Raw genomic sequence first — 21500 nt, forward strand, 5'->3', positions numbered from 1 at the left:
AAACAAAACAAAAGGAGGGAAAGGAAAGTATACTACATTTAGTATAGTAAATTTCTAAGGGTATTTAATCTTTAAAACAATTAAAATATGCAGGTCTTGATTAAATCTTGGTTTGCAAACACTATCCATAAAACATATCTTGGAGATAACTGGAATAATCTTATAGAATGAATATTAGATGACATTAGCAAATTACTGCTGATTGGCCAGGCATGGTGGCTCACACCTGTAATCCCAACACTTTGGAAGGCCAAGGGAGGCAGACTGCCCGAGGTCAGGAGTTCAAGACCAGCCTGGCCAACATGGTGAAACTCCATCTCTACCAAAAAAAAAAAAAAAAAAAAAAAAAAAAATTAGTCAGACGTGGTGGCACAAACCTGTAGTCCCAGCTACTCGGGAGGCTGAGGCAGGGGAATTGCTTGAACCCAGGAGGCAGAGGTTGCAGTGAACCACTGCACTCCAGCCTGCTGGGTGACAGAGCGAGACTCTGTCTCAAAAAAAAAAAAAAAAAAAAAAAAAACCTACTGATTTTTCTTAGACATGATAATGGTATTGTAGTTATAAAGAAGAACACTATTCTTCTGTCTTTAGGAGATGGTGCTGAAGCATTTACGTTAAGTGTCATAAAGTCTACAACCCAGGCTGGGTGTGGTGGCTCACACCGATAATCCCAGCATTTTGGTAGGTTTAGGCGGTGGATCACCAGAGGTCAGGAGTTCGAGACCAGCCTGACCAACATGGTGAAACCCCATCTCTACTAAAAATACAGTATTAGCCGTGCGTGGTGGTTCATGACTGTAATCCCAGCTACTTGGGAGGCTGAGGCAGGAGAATCACTTGAACCTGGGAGGCAGAGGTTGCAGTGAGCCGAAATAGCGCCATTGCATTCCAGCCTGAGCAACAAGAGCGAACTTAATTTCAAATGGTCCAAAAAACATATACACATACAAGTTAAACAGAGCCAAAAGTTAATTACTGTTGAATATATGAAGTGGATAGACAGGTAATCACTGTACCAGTCTTTCAAATTTTCTACATGCTTAAAATTTTCAAATTAAAAAGCTGGAAAAATGGCAAGAAAGCTTTAGAGCAACTGCTTTATCATATAGCAACTAATATTCAATTATATTATGTGTGATTTTAACTTCATAGTTGAGTCACATAAGCCAGCTATCCAGTATTCCTATTTGTATCAAGGAGGCATAGTAGATGGTAACAGACAAACACTATCAAAAAAGAACTAATAAGCTAAAGAAAGTTTTTTTAAATTTTTAGATATTAGTTTATCAACATGAACTTTTTTGAAATTATCCAATTCAAACCAACAGTTTTAAAGTCTCATACTTCAATAGTACCAGACTTTTAAAAGTCAGTTTTTCAGTTATTGTCATAACTAAGTGCTTATATAGGTAAAGCACTCAAAAATAGCATCTAGGTTGGTTTATGATCTCCTGGCAATTGATATTTGTAAATCACTGTACATCATTCTAAATATACAAAGCTGAATATGTTTCTTATAATTCGAAATAATTAAAAGTTACCACTACAGTTAATTAAATAGAAGGTTCTATAATCAAAAGATCAAAATAATGTTACTATTCTTAAAAAACAACATTCAATCTGGGTTACTATTTGTACAGTTAAGATTAGGTTGTTTCCACTGCTTTAAAACTAATTTGGTAGGTTTAAAAAAACCTGAGAAGATTGCCTTTAAAAGTTAGAGACAGCACAAGTACTGAGAATTTGAGCTCTAAATTCACTCCCATGTTATTCACTAATGCCAGGCTGAGAGTATTCCAGATTTTGTAAAGGAGGAAAAGAGGTCCTTGAGTTAAAGTGACCCCTGCTGGTAAGTGATCAAAACTAACCTGAGAGGGAATATTTTTACAAATTTTAATGATGAGTTAATGGTAAACTCAGGGAATTCATGAACACTCAAACAGAAATTGCTTACTAAAACTGAGTTAATGAAATAATTGATTTCTTTCCTGCTATGATAAATGTACCCTTACTGGAATCTCTCAAATCATCCAACTTGTAACTAAGTATATTTTATACTTAATAGTCTGAAACTACATGAAACCTGATATGGATTAATACAGAAATATCAATATAATTTTTTACTTGAATAATGAAATAAATAACCACGATGACCTCACAACATGGATACAAGACTGACTTAGTCAATTGCTGGCAATTTCTTCCCTTTAGGGATGCTACAACCAGGAATTTACTTGATTGCATACTCTGAAAAGTAAAAACTAACTACTCTAATTAGTCTTACTTAGTACTCTCTGCACTAACTTAAAAAGCAACATATTTCTCAATCCTATCATTTTATTTAAAAATATTTCCTCTGCCAGGTGCGGCGGCTCATGCCTGTAAATCCCAGCACTTTGGGAGGCCAAGGCAGGCGGATCACGAGGTCAGGAGATTGAGACCATCCTGGCTAACACGGTGAAACCCCGTCTCTACCAAAAAATACAAAAAATTAGCCAGGCATGGTGGCAGACACCGGTAGTCCCAGCTACTCGGGAGGCTGAGGCAGGTGAATGGCATGAACCTGGGAGGCGGAGCTTGCAGTGAGCCAAGATCATGCCACTGCACTCCGGCCTGGGCAACAGAGCGAGACTCCATCTCAAANCTGCCAGGTGCGGCGGCTCATGCCTGTAAATCCCAGCACTTTGGGAGGCCAAGGCAGGCGGATCACGAGGTCAGGAGATTGAGACCATCCTGGCTAACACGGTGAAACCCTGTCTCTACCAAAAAATACAAAAAATTAGCCAGGCATGGTGGCAGACACCGGTAGTCCCAGCTACTCGGGAGGCTGAGGCAGGTGAATGGCATGAACCTGGGAGGCGGAGCTTGCAGTGAGCCAAGATCATGCCACTGCACTCCGGCCTGGGCAACAGAGCGAGACTCCATCTCAAAAAAAAAAAAAAAAAAACGCCGGGCGCGGTGGCTCAAGCCTGTAATCCCAGCACTTTGGGAGGCCGAGACGGGCGGATCACGAGGTCAGGAGATCGAGACCATCCTGGCTAACACGGTGAAACCCCGTCTCTACTAAAAAATACAAAAAACTAGCCGGGCGAGGTGGCGGGCGCCTGTAGTCCCACCTACTCAGGAGGCTGAGGCAGGAGAATGGCGTAAACCCAGGGGGTGGAGCTTGCAGTGAGCTGAGATCCGGCCACTGCACTCCAGCCTGGGCGACAGAGTGAGACTCCGTCTCAAAAAACAAAACAAACAAACAAAAAAAACAAACAATAACAACAACAACAACAAAAATTCCTCTAAGAAACACATCAAAATATTTCTGCAAAACTGGTTTTTCTAAAACTAAGTCATAGCTCTTACTTGTCACAGAAAAAATCAGAACTTGCAATTCAGATGAGACATATTTGAGAAGGCACCTCTTAAAAGACTAGTTACCAGCAAAATAAATTCAATATTAGCATATATTTCACATGTCTGAGGGGTTTCTGCTAATGTAATGTCATAAGGATAAACTATAAAAGTATAAGCACTGAATGGCAGCTGTATAACTCTGCTCCATGGCTAAGGAATGAATTATACTTGATTGAAAACATTTGTTTCCTCAAAGGGTCAGTCCAACATCCTGTGTAGACTCTGGAACAGCCCAAATTCTTGAGCCTAGAGACTACATTGGAAACAGTCTATCGATCTCATGTTGCATCAGAAGCAAATGCTTCAATACTAAACTCCATGTGCTATACAAAAATTTGGTCACGAAAAATTATCATAATATGCAATATCCTCAGTAATTACTAGAAGTCAGGAACTATATCTAACTGCATACTATCCATTGCATTATGTTGGTTATCAAGCTAAGAGCACACTACCTCAAATAAAAGGCACACAACAAAATTGATTAATTTAAAAGTTCAAATCCCAGCACTTTGGGAGGCTGAGGAAGGTGGATCACAAGGTCAGAAGTTCAAGACCATCCTGGCTAACACGGTGAAACCCTGTCTCTACTAAAAATACAAAAACAAAATTAGCCAGGCATGGTGGCGGGCGCCTGTAGTCCCAGTTACTCAGGAGGCTGGGGCAGGAGAATGGCGTGAACCCAGGAGGCGGAGCTTGCAGTGAGCCGATATCGCGCCACTGCACTCCAGCCTGGGCAACAGAGCGAGACTTCGTCTCAAAAAAAAAAAGTTCAAAAAAGGCTATGTAAAAAAAGGTAATCTGTAATGTGAATTTCTGGATATGAAAACTAAAAATGTAGACAAATTCTTCTTCTAACTAATAAGTCAGAGTTGGTATCACAGATGAAATGATAGACTATTTAAGGCTACAGTTATTACTGGTTGGTCATCTTAGAGATGACATACTGACTTACAGCTAGGAGTCCGTATGATAAACAATAAGAAGTTTTTATTTTGACAAGTCAATTGTTGCTTGGTTTTAAAGAAGAAAATAATACATAATAGGGAGTGAATATTGTCCTCCACTTATATTAAGGAAAAGACCAAAAAGCCAGTCTCCTAATTATAACTTTATAGTTTTTCAGTTTAGTAAAGGTATAATAACTTGTTCTGAGTAGCTTCTGGTAGAGAACATGTCTCATAATTGTCTTAATTTTGCTTGATCAAACAGTAAATGATCCAATTAACCAAACATTTGACTAGGGTTATTCTCTCTGCTTCAGAGAAAGAAAAGCATGACACAAAAACATGATTTAAAATAATTTCAGTTTCTCTATGTAATAAATACTCCAAAGAATTACTGTTGAATAAAAAGAAGTTTTAAGTGTTTTATAAGGTAAGTGCTAACCCTGACTCCTTCCAATTTATTTGAACTCCTCCAAGATAAATTAATTTTAAAACAGAACAATTCATAAAATGTCTTCCCAAATTTAATCTAAAATCACTAAAACAAACAAACAAAAAACCCCAAACCTTTATCAGTTTAAAATTGTTTAAAATAAAAGTGATAGAAGGAAGGAAAAGTTACCCTCTGTCAAAAGGTAGTGGGAAGAAAAGCTGCCTTTTCATCTATAATTCTAAAAACCTAGTTCGAAGAAACTAGGTTTTACTGAGAAGAGTTTTGAGAGGAACGAGTACTAATCAATATCAAATACAGTTTTTCCTCTTGTTGGAACAAATGCTTCTCTCAAAATACCGTAGGACACAACTATTAAGTTTTTATTGAAAACAAACAAAAAAACCCAAATTTCAGAAATTGCTTCTGAGCTTGTTTTAACACTCAGTTTTCCTTTTAACCTTGTGAAGACATTGTTATTTCCAAACTAACAATTTTATTTATCTCTTTTAGAGAATAATAAAACGTTATATCTAACACTGATATGCTGATTAAAAAACATTATTTCCCTCCTCTTGAGAGGTTACAGTAGGAAATGTATTTTCTGAGAAAGTCTTAAAAATCACTTACCCATCTACTGAATAAAGTAGGAGATTATACTGGACTGCCACTTATGAGAAAGAATCACATTAATCTTCCACTAAATCCTCCTTTCTAGCTTTTCACGAGGCAGTGAAGTATTAAAAGAGGATACCTCCTCACATGGACAAAGATCAGATGAGAGACCTTAGTAGAATCCTTCTGCTGCCAGTATAAGGTTGCTTAATTTATTTCTTTCAGTAAGAATAGTAATAAAAATATACATATAGCCCACTTTGCTATTTGTGAACAGTCATGTATGTTCTTTCCCAAAAGATACTCATCCAAAATACAGTTTCCCATTTCAGAAGCAACTTGAATCTGAAAATATTGCAAAGATGGAAGTGCTATAAAATGACAGTGAAGAATTACAAGCAACCAACTCATTATTCAATCAAGAATTTGGCACAATCATAAACCATGTACCATCTACTTTAATGGATCTTAATTCCCCTGCTATCAACTGAAATTCCAAATCCCAAATTGAACAATGACTAGTGCCAAAACCTGATTTTTTTCAATTTTTCTGCCTGAAAACACTATTACAAAGGAAGGCAGCAAATACTGTACCACTCTTGACATATGAGACTTGTATGTTCTATAAACTAATATATAACTTTCCCTAAACCATTATAAAACCTTTTATCCATTTCCAGGTAAGATAAACATTAATGCCTCTCTATATGTGCATTATAATAGAAGGAAAATATGTAAGTCCCCAAAATTGTTAGATGTCCAAATCCCAGTAATTACTCTTAGCAATTGCTCCATTCTTAAGAGCAATGCTCGAGAATAAAATGTTATCTATCTGGACTTTTAAAATCAGTTTCAAGTAAGACAAACTTCCTAGTCCATAATATTTATATCTCTAAAAATTATCAATTACTAAGTACATAGAACCAAATTGTCATAGCTATAGACTAGAAAGGAACTTTATGACCTGCTTTTTTAACCACATAGTAGCACTATCAATCATTATCTTTATTTTATTACAAGATATATAGCTAATACAGTTTTTTTTGTTGTTGTTTTTTGAGACAGGGTCTTGCTATGTTGCCCAGGTTGAAGTACAGTGGCACGATCACGACTCACAGCAGCCTAGACCTCCTGGGCTAAATGGATCCTCTCACCTCAGCCTCCCAAGTAGCTAGGACTACAGGCACATGCCACCATGCCCAGCTAAGTTTTGTATTTTTTGTAGAGACGGGGTTTCGCCATGTTGCCCAGACTGGTCTCAAACTCCTGGGCTCAAGTGATCTGCCTGTCTCAGCCTCTCAAAGTGCTGGGATTACAGATGTGAGCCACCATGCCTGGCTCACTATACTGTTTTGTAGTGAATTCAGATTATAGTCATTGCGTGAACCTCCTAAGAATTGTTTAAAATGAGTAAAAGGACACGTTTCACTGATTTGTGCAAGGATGAAGGAAAATTCCATACTTGCTTTTCAATAGCACAAGTAGGTCTTCTGTGTCACTTTCTATCGGGGCATATCGAATTGTTATAAAAACTGTATCAGATTAAACCAACTATTTATGTTGGAAATCAACATTTCCATTGTAATGAAATTATAAAGTTAGTATTTTGATACATTTTTACATCACTTCTTACTAATGAAATTTAAGATAGATTTACATGTAAGTACTTGCAGTGTGGAAAAGTAGATGGAGCATCAAGAAAACATAAAATATGCATACTTCTAATCAAAAGATTTATAAGTCTACTAAATCTGTGCTCTATAGAGGGGAGATATTATTGAAGAGGCAGAGTTGGTCAATACAGACTGAACATGACCTCTCTGAGATCTTTTGTTGAAAATAAATACAAATCCAACCTACTTCTATAACTTCTGTAATTTTTTAAAAATCTAATTTGGGGTTGGGCATGGTGGCTCATGCCTGCAATCTCTACAATTTGGAAAGTCTAAACTGGAGGATCGCTTGAGTCCAGGAGTTTGAGACCAGCTTGGGAAACACAGGGAGATCCCATCTTTATAAAAGTTAAAAAAAAAAAAAAATTAGACAGGTATAATGGCATGTGCCTATGGTCCCAGCTATTCAGGAAGCTGAGGTGGTAGGATCACCTGAGTCCAGGAGATCGAGAGGTTGCGTTGAGCTGTCATCATGCCACTGACTCCAGCCTGAACGACAAAGTGAGACCCTGTCTCAAAAAGGAAAAATCTAATTTGGCATTCATATTTTTTTCATAAAATTAGAGGTAATAATGATGAATTAGAATTATGTCATTCAAGACTTGAACAAGAAATGATATGAAACTACAATTCTTTAATAATGCTTTTTGTGGCTGGGTGCGGTGGCTCATGACTGTAATCCCAGCAATTTGGGAGGCCGGGGCAGGCGGATCACCTGAGGTCAGGAGTTCAAGACCAGCCTGGTCAACATGGCGAAATCCCATCTCTACTAAAAATACACAAAAATTTGCTGGGCATGGTGGTGGTCACCTGTAATCCCAGCTACTCAGGAGGCTGAGGCAAGAGAATTGCTTGAATCCAGGAGTCAGAGGTTTCAGTGTGCCGAGATCGCACCATTGCACTCCAGCCTGGGCGACAGAGTGGGACTCCATCTTAAAAAATAAACAAAAAAACACACTTTTGTGGGGGGGAATAGTGAAGCCCAACAAAGATAGAAGGAAAATAAAAGTATTTAAGACAAGCAGGGGATGGAATTTTCCTTCATCTTTACACAAATCAGTAAAACTTGTCCTTTTATTCATTTTGAAAAATTCTTAGGATGTTCACCCAATGACTGTAATCCAAAATCATTACACAATGATAAATTATAATACAAAGGGAAAACACTTGAAATTTTAAAAGCTGTTCATTAAGAACAATCTGAAATTAATGAAAACATATATGGAAACATCTTTGTTTTATTTTTCAATTAGTGAACTTCTGGTCATTTAAAAAAAAAAACAAACACCCTAGCTTCCTGTTCTTCCGTGTATTAATTCATAAGCAAAACCATAAGGCTCTGCAAGTTCTTTTACTTCTTAATATCTGGGGTATCTTAACTTGAAACCCCTTTCCTCTGCCTTTGAATGATGGAGGATTTTAAAAACAAGTACCAGAACACACTGGAATGTCACCACTCAGTGCTCAGATGTTACTTTAGTATAACAAATACTATTTACTCCAAAAACTTATCTCCAATCCTCCTCTACTTAATAATCCTTTAATGTTTTAAATATTATTGCCATCTTGTCACTTTAGCAAACATGGTGTTAATACTATATACTCTAGCTCCCTAACCATAATATTATATCACCAAAGTTCTAGTGAATTAGGGCCTCTGATGTAAGGATTTCAACTCTTACGAATCACTTCTGCCTTACCACTACCAAAGTAACTTGCCACAAGTACAAGAATGCTTATTCCAGGACCATACATCCTTTTGAATCCTCTCCCTACCCAGGAGTAGTCTAGCAATCAAGATCAAAGGACCTATACTAAGTCTAGCAATCTAACTGACAAGTAAGTGAAGGTACTTGAAAATTACAAAAATTATCCCATCAACTGGTGAATTAGGTAGTCACATAGCTGGACTTCATGAAAGTGGGAAACTGCCAGACAGAATGAGTGTCTCAGAAAGTAAAACTTTATGAGTGTATGGAATAAACAGCACTGGGAACGATATATATGTGGGTAAATAATGTATATATTTTTTCTCATTTTAAAGTTCTTTGAAGCATTAATAGTGGTTGTCTTGAGATGACAGAAAAATGACTCTTCATCATTTTCCCTTTCTGTACCTTAGAAATTCCAAGGTAAACATAGACTACTTGCTCGATATTATTCCTTTGCCTCAACAGATTCTTCCTCCACACTGCTCTGGATATCAGGAAGCTGACCTATATGGGTCACATCAAAAACCCCCTTGTCCTCAAGATTCTACTTTGGTATAACTGATAGGAAGTAGTAAAATTCCAGGAATTTGAAGAAAGAAAAAAAAAAGAGAGAGGCTAGAGTACATCCCCTTGACTTCCTCCTTAATGGGAAAAGTTGAATTAAGAATTATTCATAAGTCTGTATTTGAACATAAATGCAAGCTAAATCATACATCAAGCATTAAAATTATATTGTTTTACATTAAGAAAAGAATTATTCATAAATAGTTGTAAACAATAAACCAAATGCCTACAGAGATGTAGAAATTTCCATACTGACATAACTAAATACATAAATAAAATTACTTAGCATTATCTAGTCTTAAAAAAATACACACATATTTTTTGAGAGGAGAAAATAAAATTCTTTTAGCATATTATACATACTATATTCCTTAATTTAAGCTATAGCTTAGATAATATTATAAAACAAAGTATAGCCTAATAGCAGCACATTCTATGAATTGATGAAGTTGAATTACCTATATTTAAATTTTGGGGTCTTTGATATTTAGCCATTACTTTTAATTTCAATAAATGTCTCAATTTAAATTAAATATCACTTCAATTAATCATAAAATATCTTACCCAAAAATAACTTAAGGCACATAATAGTCAATAAAAGGCAAAGTTATCTGAAGCTATCAATCAAAGTATGTGTCTTACCTTGGCTTACAATCATATAGCCATCTAGACGAAGACATAGGTTTGATAGAAATAGTAACTGCACTTAAAGGGATGACTATACAACACTACCTTTTCATATAGAACTGGGTAAAACCACAAACATAATACAACTAAATATGAAGATTAGTTGTAACATATCACAATCAACTATGTAGTAGAATTTGAAAATATAAATACATAAACATATATATATTATATATATAACACATATTTTCTCTTTACCCTGTTTTGCAATTCTCTTAAACAGGCGACGCCTTGTTCAAAATTAGGAAAGCTACGCGAGCCATACTTTTGGTAGTCAGGGACTGGTCGATTTTATTGTAGCTCGTTATTTACACCAAGAGTTCCTGAAAAAAGAAGGGGAATAATCCAGTACATCACATGACAATGTCCTAAGCATATTAAATCTATTAATCTATTATTTCAATTATTATGGCATATTTAAATTTATAAGTCTACCTGGGATAAGGGCACTCAATCATTCTAGAAAAATTATAAATTAAGCAAATTTTTTAATTCCAAAAGAGCTTTGGGAATAGGGCCTTACTTAGTTTAATACAAATATTTTTTCAACATTTTAAAAGTAAACTTTCTCAAAGAAACGGTTACTTTAAAGGGTTTGTAAAGGATTACAACTACTAAAATGAAAAAAAAACTTAAAAAACAATGGATTCTTATGCTTATAGTGAATTCAAACTAAAGTTATTTTGAATATTTGTGCGTATTTGTAGCTAAAAAACCAAATTTATGGGGGAAAAACCCTAACCTTCAATGAGATCTAAATGATACAAGAAAAAAATCTGAGAAATATTTATCTCACATTTTGTTTTTTGGTGCTTTTTTCCCTAAGAATACAAAGGAAAAGATAAAGGCATACTGAGACTGCCCTTTTTAAGAAACAAAAACACCAGAGGACACAAAGAAGTTATATACAACATCAATATAAGAGACCACCAATAAAAGAAATGCTCTTTTAAAAAGAAAAATACATAAACATACACACAAATTAAAAAATGAAAAAACAAAACAAAGTAAAAAAAGATTTTTAAAAAAGCTCTTTCTTTTCATAAGGGTAAGGAGCCTAAGTAGAGAGGGAAAAATAGTTAAACGATTAAATTCACAAAGCCAAAGCTTTTCACAAAATGAAGGTTTCTGAATGTACAAAGTGTTAGAAATTAATAACGTTATTAGTAAATTTTCTGAGCATCATTTTAAAAAAAGAATAAAGAAGGGGAGAAATCTTTGAAACTGCAGATCTTCATAACACAAGAAATTTAAAAGTTTTGCAAAAACCAAAGCTCCCAATAAGTTTACAATATAATTGAAACAACTTGTCAATATATAACACAGGATTAAAAACTAAGATAAGTCTATGAAAAGCAAACTACATTAGATCACAATATATTCACCACTATATACACATGATTTCCTACTGAGATTATAAAATAACTTATGACTTGTATGATCATAAAAGCTTTGCAAGTTTGGCTTCATAAATATTTTAATACAAAAATAGATATACCTTACAAAATTTAAGAGAACGAAAGTGACTAAATGGTCTCTTTTGTTTTAGCATCTTTACTGAGACATAATTTACAGACAAAATTCACCCATTTAAAGTGCAAAATACAATTTATTTTATTTTATTTTTTTTATTTTTGAGATGGAGTTTCACTCTTGTTGCCCAGGCTAGAGTGCAATGGCATGATCTCAGCTCACCACAACCTCTGCCTCCCTGGTTCAAGTAAATTCTCCTGCCTCAGCCTCCTGAGTAGCTGGGATTACAGACATGCACCACCATACCTGGCTAATTTTGTATTTTTAGTAGAGACAGGGCTTCTCCATGTTGGTCAGGCAGGTCTTGAACTCCCGACCTCAGGTGATCTACCCATCTCGGCCTCCCAAAGTGCTGGGATTACAGGCGTGAGCCACTGCGCCCAGCCCCAAAATACAATGTTTTGTGTATATTCACAAACATGTGCAACTGTCATTACAATCTAAGTTTAGAACATTTTCATCATCCCCAAAAAGAAACCATATCCACTAAACAAACCCTCTCCATTTCCACTCCCACACTCTAGCCATAGGCAACCACAAATCTATTTTCTATCTATACAACAGACTTGCCTATTCTGGACATTTCACGTAAAAGGAATCTCATAATATCTGGCCTTGTGACTGGTTTATTTTACTTACCAAAATGTTTTCAAGGTTCATCCATGCTATAGCACGTATTAATATTTCATTACTTTTTAATTCCCAAATATTATTCCATTGTATAGTATAACTCATTTTGTTTATCTCTTTATCAGTTGATGAACATATGGAGTTCTACTTTTTGGCTACTATTAGTAATGCTGCAATGAACATATATGTACTAGTTTTTATGTGGACACATATTTTCCTTTCTCTTGAATATCTATGTAAAGACTTTCTTAATTTCAGAAAAAAAATTGATCCTATTCCATGTAATATACTCTGACCCCAGCTACCTTTTCCCAAGGCTAAGTTCCAGGTGAGTGCAGCTGGGAGGTAGTGCTCCCCTGTAGCTCCAGGCCCCAACTGGTGGGACAAAAGCTCTACCTTGAGGGTAGCACACTAAAACTGGGGTCCCAATGCCCTTGCCCTGGCTCATAAAGGGCTGCTTTCTTGCCAGGAGAAGCAAACCTAGATAACCTAATTTCCTACCCCACTTTCTCCCAGCATTCAGCTCCTAAAGCAGAGGTGTTACTCAGATAGAAACATGCCATTGTCCCCACCCCTAACTCCTGAGCCATGGTTCAGAGATTCTCTCTGGGGAGAGAAACAGGCCATAAGATAGACAGCTGCTAATCTCTTTCCAATGTAAATGACTTTATTTGCAACAGAGCATGGTGAAGTCCAAGTCCAAGGACATTCTCAAAAACAGTGAATGATGCGGTAAAAAGGTAACTGAGAAGACACAGGTAGATTCACTAGAGATACAGCTTAAAATGTAGCCCATCTAGTTTGCCTACGAGACAATGCTCGGGAGGACCACTCTTGTGCTCCCCCAAAAAATCCCAAACACTAACCTCCAGAACTATCCCTTCTAAAGTGTCTGATTTTGATTGGATTATTCTGGATTATTCTGATGATAATGTCACATCATTAAAGATTATAAATGAAGATAAACTATTAAGATGAATCAAATGGAAATTCTGGAGTTGAAAAGCAAAATAATTGAAATGAACAATTCACTAGAAGGGCTTAACAACAGATGGTCTCTGGCAAAAGAATGAATATAAAACTTGAAGAGAGATGTATAGAGATTATGCAATATGAAGAACAGAGAGAACAATGGATGGTGCCTCAGAGAAATGCAGGAAACCACTAAGCACACCAATTTATGTGCAACGGGAATAGTGGAAGAAAAGCAGAGAAAGGAGCAGAAAAAATTATTCAAAGAAAGAATGGCTGAAAACTTCCTAAATTTATTAAAAACCAATAACCTATACATCAAGGGAGCTCAACAAATTGCTCAAAGGAGCAATACAAAGATATCCACAGACAGACACATCATAGCAGGAATGCTAAAAGTCAAAGGCAAGAGAAAAACCTTGAAACAGCAAGAGAAAAATGACTCATCAATTACAAGAGAAAACTCATAAAGTTAACAGCTGACTTATGAGCAGAAACAATGAAAGTCAGACAGTGGTGGGATAATATATTCAAAATGCTGAAAGGGGGAAAAATGTGTCAACATCCAGCAGTTATCTTTCAAAAATGAAAACAAAATAAAGACATTCCCAGATAAACAAAAGCTGAGAGGACTTCATTGCTGGAAAACAGGCTTACAATAAATATTAAAGGAAGTTCTTCAAACTAAAAGCAGGTGACCCCAAACAGTAATTCAAATTAACATATACAAAAAAAGAGCACTTTTGAGTCTTCTTCTATTTTACCTAATTACAAAAGATAGTATTAATGCATATTTCTTCTCCTTCTCACATCTGATTTAAAAAGCACTGGTATGAAACAATACATATATGATGTATTTTTGGATCTATAACATATACAAATGTGATATATGTGCCAATACTAGCACAAAAGAAGCAAGTGAAAGTAAAGCTCTATTGGGCTAAGGATATGATTACAGATGGTAATGTAAACCCACAGGAACAAATGAAGAGAAGCACAAAGGATAAACAAAATGGGTAATATAAAAAAAAGTTCTATGTCTAGAAATGTTGAGTATCCCTTACCTGAAATGCTTAGGACCAGATGTGTCTTCAATTTGAGATTTTTTGAATTTTGCAATATACGCATTCTACTTACCAGCTGAGCATCCCAAATCCAAAAATCCAAAATCCAAAATGCTCCACGGAGCATTTCCTTTGAGTGTCAAGTCAGTGCTCAAAAAGTCTCAAATTTTGGAGCATTTTGGATTTTGGATTTTCATGTTTGGATACTCAACCTGTACTTGCTCTCCTTTCTTCTTTCAGCTTCTTTGAAAGCCAATTATATATAGTAGTAACGTTAGCAATGTATTGTTGGTTTGTAACATTTATAGAGGTTACTAAGGAGGTAACTCAAAAAAGTATACAGAAAAACATCACTAAGGAAATTAAAATGCTACATTAGAAAATACTCACTTAAGGCAAAAGAAAGCAATAATCACAAACTACAGAAACAAAAAGACATGAGACCCACAGGGGGGGGAAAAAAAGCAGACATAAAGCAGACATAAATCCGACCGTACCAATAACATTAAACGTGAATGGACTAAACAGAAGAACAGACAGAGATAGTGAGACTGTTTTTTTAAAAAGATCTAACTATTTGCTATCTACAGAATCTACACTTTAAATTCAGAGATACGAAAATCGAAAGAAAAAATATATATACTGCAAACAGCAACCACAAGAAAGCTGGAGTGACTATATACTAATATCAGACAAAACAGACTGAAACAAAATATTACTAGCTATTAAGAGGGGCATTTTATAATGATAAGCCATAAGGAAGACAAAACAACAAATATAAACAGAATGCACGTAATAACAAGGCATAAAAATATATGAAGTAATAACTGACAGAAATGAAGGGAGAAACAGATAATTCAACAATAACAGTTTGAGACGTCAATGCCCCATTTTCAATAATGGACATAACAACAAGGCACAGGACCAAGAAAGCAATAGAGGACTTTTACACTATAAACCAATTAGACCTAACAGTATAGAACACTCCACCCAACAACAGAAGAATGTACATTTATTTCAAGTGCTCACAGAACATTCTCCAGGATAAACTACATGCTAGCGAGGTCATAAAATAAACTTGAACAAATTTCCAAAGACTGAAAAAATACAAAGTACATTCTCAAGCCACCATGGAATGAAATAAGAAACTAATAAGAAAGAAATTGGAAAGCTAGCTAATATGTGAAAATTAAACAATACACTACTAAATAATCAACGAGTCAAAGAAGAAATCAATATCAAAATTGGAAAACAGTTTGAGAAGAATGGAAAGGAAGATACAATATACCAAAACTTATCAGATAAGATAAAGCAATACCTAGAGAGAATTGTGATGGGTAAATGTCTGTATACATTTTAGTAAATCTCAAATAGCCTAACCGTCTACCTTAAGCTACTGGAAAAAGAAGAGCAAACTACATCTGACGCAAGCAGACAGAAGGAATTATTAGAGATTAGAGGTGAAATTATTTTTTATTTTTATTTTTTTTTGAGACGGAGTCTCACTCTGTCGCCCGGGCTGGAGTGCAGTGGCCGGATCTCAGCTCACTGCAAGCTCCGCCTCCCGGGTTTACGCCATTCTCCTGCCTCAGCTTCCCCAGGAGCTGGGCGCCTCGCCTGGCTAGATTTTTGTATTTTTTAGTAGAGACGGGGTTTCACCGTGTTAGCCAGGATGGTCTCGATCTCCTGACCTCGTGATCCGCCCGTCTCGGCCTCCCAAAGTGCTGGGATTACAGGCTTGAGCCACCACGCCCGGCCTAGAGGTGAAATTAATGAGATCAAGGATAGCAAATCAATGAAACCAAAACGTAGTTCTCCAAAAAGATCAATAAAATTAACAAATCTTTAGCTAAAGTGACTGAGAAAAAAAGAGAAAGGACACAAATCACTAGAACTGGAAATAAAATAGGGGATATTACTAGTAATCTCACAAAAATAAAAAGGATTATAAAGGAACACTATGAACAACTATATAGCAATAAATTACATAACTTAGACAAAATAGGAAAATTTCTAGAAAGACACAAACTACTGAAACTGACTCAAGAAGACAATCTGAATTATTAATTCCAACTAGTAATCCAAAAAATACTCACAAAGAAAAGTCCAAGCCCAGAAGATTTCACTACTGAACATCACCAAGCACTTTACAATTGGTTGTAAAGAATTAATAGCAATTCTTTACAAACTCTTTCACAAAGTAGAAGAGGAGGAAACACTTTCCAACTCCTTCTATGAAGCCAGTGTCTCAAAACCACCAAAAACATCACAAGAAAAGAAAATGACAGATCAATCTGTTATAAAGATGGGTGCAAAAAAACAAAATACTAAACAAAATATTATTAACCAAATCTAACAATATATAAAAATAATTAGGCCAGGCGCAGTGGCTCATGCCTGTAATCCCAGCACTTTAGGAGGCCAAGGCAGGCGGATCACCTCAGGTCAGGAGTTTGAGACCAGCCTGGAGAAACCCCATCTCTACTAAAAATACAAACTTAGCCAGGCATGGTGGCTCATGCCTGTAATCCCAGCTACTCAGGAGGCTGAGGCAGGACAATTGCTTGAACCTGGCAGATGGAGGTTGCGGTGAGCCGAGATTGTGCCATTGCACTCCAGCCTGGGCAACAGGAGTGAAACTCCATCTCAAAAAAAAACAAGAAAAAAAATTATATACCATAACCAAGTTTAGCCCAGGAATGAAAGGATGGTTTAACATCCAAAAGTCAATTCATGTAATAAAACATATCAGCAGAACAAAAAACAAAAATGATATTAGCAACTCAATAAAGAATACGCATTTGATAAATCCAACATCTGTTATGATCAAAACACTCAATAGACTAGAAAAAGAAGAGAACTTCCTCAAACTGATTAAGGTCATCTATGAAAAACCCATATCTAACATCATACTTACTGGGGAGAGCCTGGATGCTTTCCCCCTAAGATCAGGAATAAGACAAAGATTTCTGCTCTTGCCACTTCTATTTAATGTTATATGGGATGTTCTAGCCCAGGCAAGAGAAAGAAGCAGTATCCAGATTGGAAAAGAAGTAAATCTATCTCTACAGATGATGTGATCTTGCATATAGAAAATGCTAATGAATCCACTAACAGAACTTAAAAAAAGAATTCAGCAAGGTTGCAGGATACAAGAATCAACTGTATTTCTACATACTTGCAATGAACAATCAAAAAGAAAATTTTAAAAATTCCATTTATAATAGCATCAAAAAGAATAAAACAAAGATGTGCCCAACTTACACCTTGAAAACTGTGAAACACTGTTAAATTAAAGATCTAAATAATTGAAAATATATCTCATACTCATGGATTGGAAGACTTAACATTGTTAAGATGCCACTACTCCCCAAATTGATCTAACTGACCTACAGATTCAATGCAAACTCCATTAGAATCCAAGCTGACTTCATTGTAGAAATTGACAAGCTAATTCTCTAATTCATATGGAATTGCAAGAGACCCAGAACAGCCAAGACAATATCAAAAAAGAACAACAAAGAAGGACTCAGACTTCCTGACTTTTAAAACGTGCTAAAACTCAAAAGTAATCAAATCAATATGGTACTGGCATAAGGACAGACTTAGCAATCAATGGGAAAAAAAAATGAAGAATCCAGAAATAACCATGCTGACTTTACCAAAAGTGCCACGGCCATTCAGAGGGGGAAAGAACAGTCTTTCCAAAATGATGAAGGAACAAATGTACATCTACACACAAAAGAATGAAGTTGGATCCTTACACCTCACACCAAATACAAAAATTAACTCAAAATGAATGAAAAACCTAATACAAGAACTAAAACTGTAAAACTCTGAGAAGAAGCCATAGGGGTAAATCTTCATGACCTTGAATTGGGTATTCGATACTCAGATATGACAACAAATACACAAGCAACTAAAGGAAAAAATAGATAATTTGACTTTGCCAAAATTTCAAGTTTTTGCACTTCAAAAGACACCATCAAGAAACTGATGAGAGGAAATATTTGCAAACCATTTATCTGACAAAGACTTATATCTAGAACACAGACTTCTTACAATTATGTAATAAAGACAAATAATTTTAAAATGGCCAAAGAATCTGAGTAGACATTCTGCTGACAAAATATATAAATGGCCAATAAACACATGAAAAGATGCTCACCATAATTAGTCATCTAGAAACAAAAATCAAAATCACAATGAGACCCCACTTCATCCCTACTGTAATGGCTACTATTTAAAAGAGGTTAAAAGTCAGCGTTGCCAAGGATGTGGAGAAAATGGGACAGTCATTTTTTACTGCTTGTGGGATTGTAAAATGGTGCAACCATGCTAAAAAACAGTCTGGCTATTCTTCAAATGGTGAAACATAGGGTTATGACTTATATGGCCAGCAACTCCACTCCTAGGCTATAAATCCCCCCAAAATAAAAATATGTCACACAAAAGTTTGTACACAAATGTTTAATGCAGCACAATTCATAACAGCCAAAATGTGGAAACAATCTCAGTAATGAATGGAGTAACAGAATGTGGAATATGCATGCGGTGGAATATTATTCAGTCATAAAAAAAAGGAATGAAGTACTAATACACGCTACAACTGTTGAATCTTTAAAATGTGGTAAGTGAAAGAAGCCAGTCATAAGATTACATATTATATAATTCCATTTCTGTGTAACTTCCAGAACAGACAAATCTATAGAAATCAAAAGAAGATCAGTAGTTGCTTAGAGCTTGGGGTAGGATTGCTGGGGAGCTGGAGGGAGGAATGGTGATAGCTAAAAGATAGTTTCTTTTTGAGGTGAACTTCTAAAACTGTCAGAAGAGGCAAAGGGTTGACAGGTTACCTATTAGTACTATGCTGTCTTATCCAGTAACACAGAATTATCTACCATACTTACTCTTTCTCACCAAGACAAGTAGTATCATTTTAATTTGCTAATTTCCTTCCACTATACTGACAATGTCACTAAGATTGTCGGTCATTCTTTCCACTCTTCTCAACACTTCTAGAAATTCCTGGTATCTTGGAATTAACATCTCATGTTCACAGTTAGTTCTTGTTACCAATAAATTGGAAATCTGTCAGGCAGAAATTCCTAAAGGCATTAATCATCTCTTCTATTTGCTCTAATCTGTCCACAGACTATGGAAAACTTTAATAACCACTTGATCAAACTCAAAACTCAGATTTGAATGAAAGATTGAAATTCATTAAAGAAGGTGAATATAAACTCTGACTTTAACCAGGAAAACATTTCTATTCAAAACCAAACTCCAAGTTCTAAGCTTTTGGTGAAGTATTTCCTAAGTTCTAAGAAATGAAGACATTTGAGAATATTTCTTTGAATCACAGCATTATAATCTAAATATAACCCAAAGACAAAACTGAATACCACTTAAATGCCAACCAACAGGAGTTTGGTTAACTACATCAGGGCATGTTCAATGAATGGAATATCATGCAGCTATCAAAAAGAATGAACTGGCTCTAAATGTGATGAGCAAAGAGTAGTAAACTCCCATTTGTTTTTTAAAAAATATATACATACAAGGTTATGATAGATATAGGAGGCAGATAAGGGAGGGTCCCAGAGAATCTCTAATCTGCTCCACAAGTGTTTACATCAAATGCTTCTGTGCAGATGAGGGAACTTACCCAAGGCCTTGTCTGGGCATGCCCCCAGTGGACTGAAGGACCACTGTGCACTGGGAGAGTGGGGTGTAGCCACCAGGAATGTGTGTCTTGTGCAGGGGGAAGAAGCCTGGGCTCTTCAGCTTGTGCATGTGGTGGCCTGGTATTTGATCTGTGAGGTGGGAGCCCGTTGGCGGAACCCCTTTTTTTGCTGAGAGCTTTTTTTAAATAACTTCTGCTCTCCTCACCTTTCAACGTGTCTGCATGGCTAATTTTTTCCTAGTCATACAACAAGATTTTAGCTGAGCTAAGGAGCAAAAATCCTGCATCAGTTATATGTAGCAATAGTGTTGACTCTGGACAGGGAAGATGCCTGAAAGACAGGGATAGGAGGCAAATTTTTCCCTATAACATTCTTGAGTAACTTTTGAATTTCCCATGTTTCTACATATCCGAATTTTATAAATGTACAAGTTATTACTTATTCAAAAAGTTTATTCTTAAATGTATATACTGTTATATTAACAAACCTTTAAAATTCTCACTCTACATCAAAATTCTAAGGTACTAGTAAGAAGGTATCATGACTTAAATTTCTGTATATTGCTTCATATATATACTGTAGGCAATCTAAAAGTGAAACTCACCATAAATCTATAAATGAGACTTTTAAAACTTAGTAGTATAAAAGGAGACATTGCATTATTGCAAGGTTAATGAAATGATCGAGGTGAGTCTGTGCAACAAACCAGCTAGGAATTCTGCATGGTCCCAGTGTAAGATAAAAATCCATCCAGGTCCCAAATGCAGTTTGACAGGGGCAGCTTCCATTCTGACTTTTGTTCAAACTCAGCCAATCACAAATGGATATTCCAAATTCACTGCATCAAAAGGCCCATTTCTGTGGAGTTTTAATGTAGTTATTGATTCTTTTGTTCTGGGAATATTATCTCAATAGAGTGATACAAAACTACTTAAATTATTTATTACTTAATTATATGTATGTTATGCCAGTATTTTATATTCACTTTATATAATTGTTTCCAAATAACTCCATGGCAATGTGACATCAGAGAGGCTTGTATGTCATTCACTTTCCATTCTGCTTACAAAAAAAATAGTGTCAATAAATTTAAGAATTTTCTGTTTTATAATTTTCAAATATGTTTGTTCTCAAAGAAAACTGAAGGCTTCAAATGCCATTTGATATAAAATGCAAGTATTTGCTTGAAGTAACTCTCATAATTTGAAATATATTCTCAGGACTTAAGGATTAAGAACAGCAGGCATGGCCGGGCGTGGTGGCTCAAGCCTGTAATCCCAGCACTTTGGGAGGCCAAGATGGGCGGATCACGAGGTCAGGAGATCGAGACCATCCTGGCTAACACGGTGAAACCCCATCTCTACTAAAAAAAAATACAAAAACTAGCCGGGCGAGGTGGCGGGCGCCTGTAGTCCCAGCTCCTCGGGAGGCTGAGGCAGGCGGAGCTTGCAGTGAGCTGAGATCCGGCCACTGCACTCCAGTCCAGGCGACAGAGCGAGACTTCGCCTCAAAAAAAAAAAAAAAAAAAAAAAATGAGGAAAAAAGGGGCACCAAAATGAGCAAACCTTTTTTTTCTTTTTT

General features: G+C 35.9%; 1 protein-coding gene across 1 annotated transcript in view; it reads right to left on the reverse strand.

The window, feature by feature from the left end:
• The window catches only part of AGPS (alkylglycerone phosphate synthase), a 160781-nt gene that overhangs the window by 52328 nt on the left and 86953 nt on the right, over positions 1-21500 (reverse strand). The window contains 1 exon segment of the mRNA XM_017868293.1: positions 10232-10356. Coding sequence (XP_017723782.1) covers positions 10232-10356 — 125 coding nt within the window.

The sequence above is a fragment of the Rhinopithecus bieti genome, unplaced genomic scaffold, assembly GCF_001698545.2.
Source record: "Rhinopithecus bieti isolate Rb0 unplaced genomic scaffold, ASM169854v2 scaffold_3062, whole genome shotgun sequence".
Classification (NCBI taxonomy): Eukaryota; Metazoa; Chordata; class Mammalia; order Primates; family Cercopithecidae; genus Rhinopithecus; species Rhinopithecus bieti.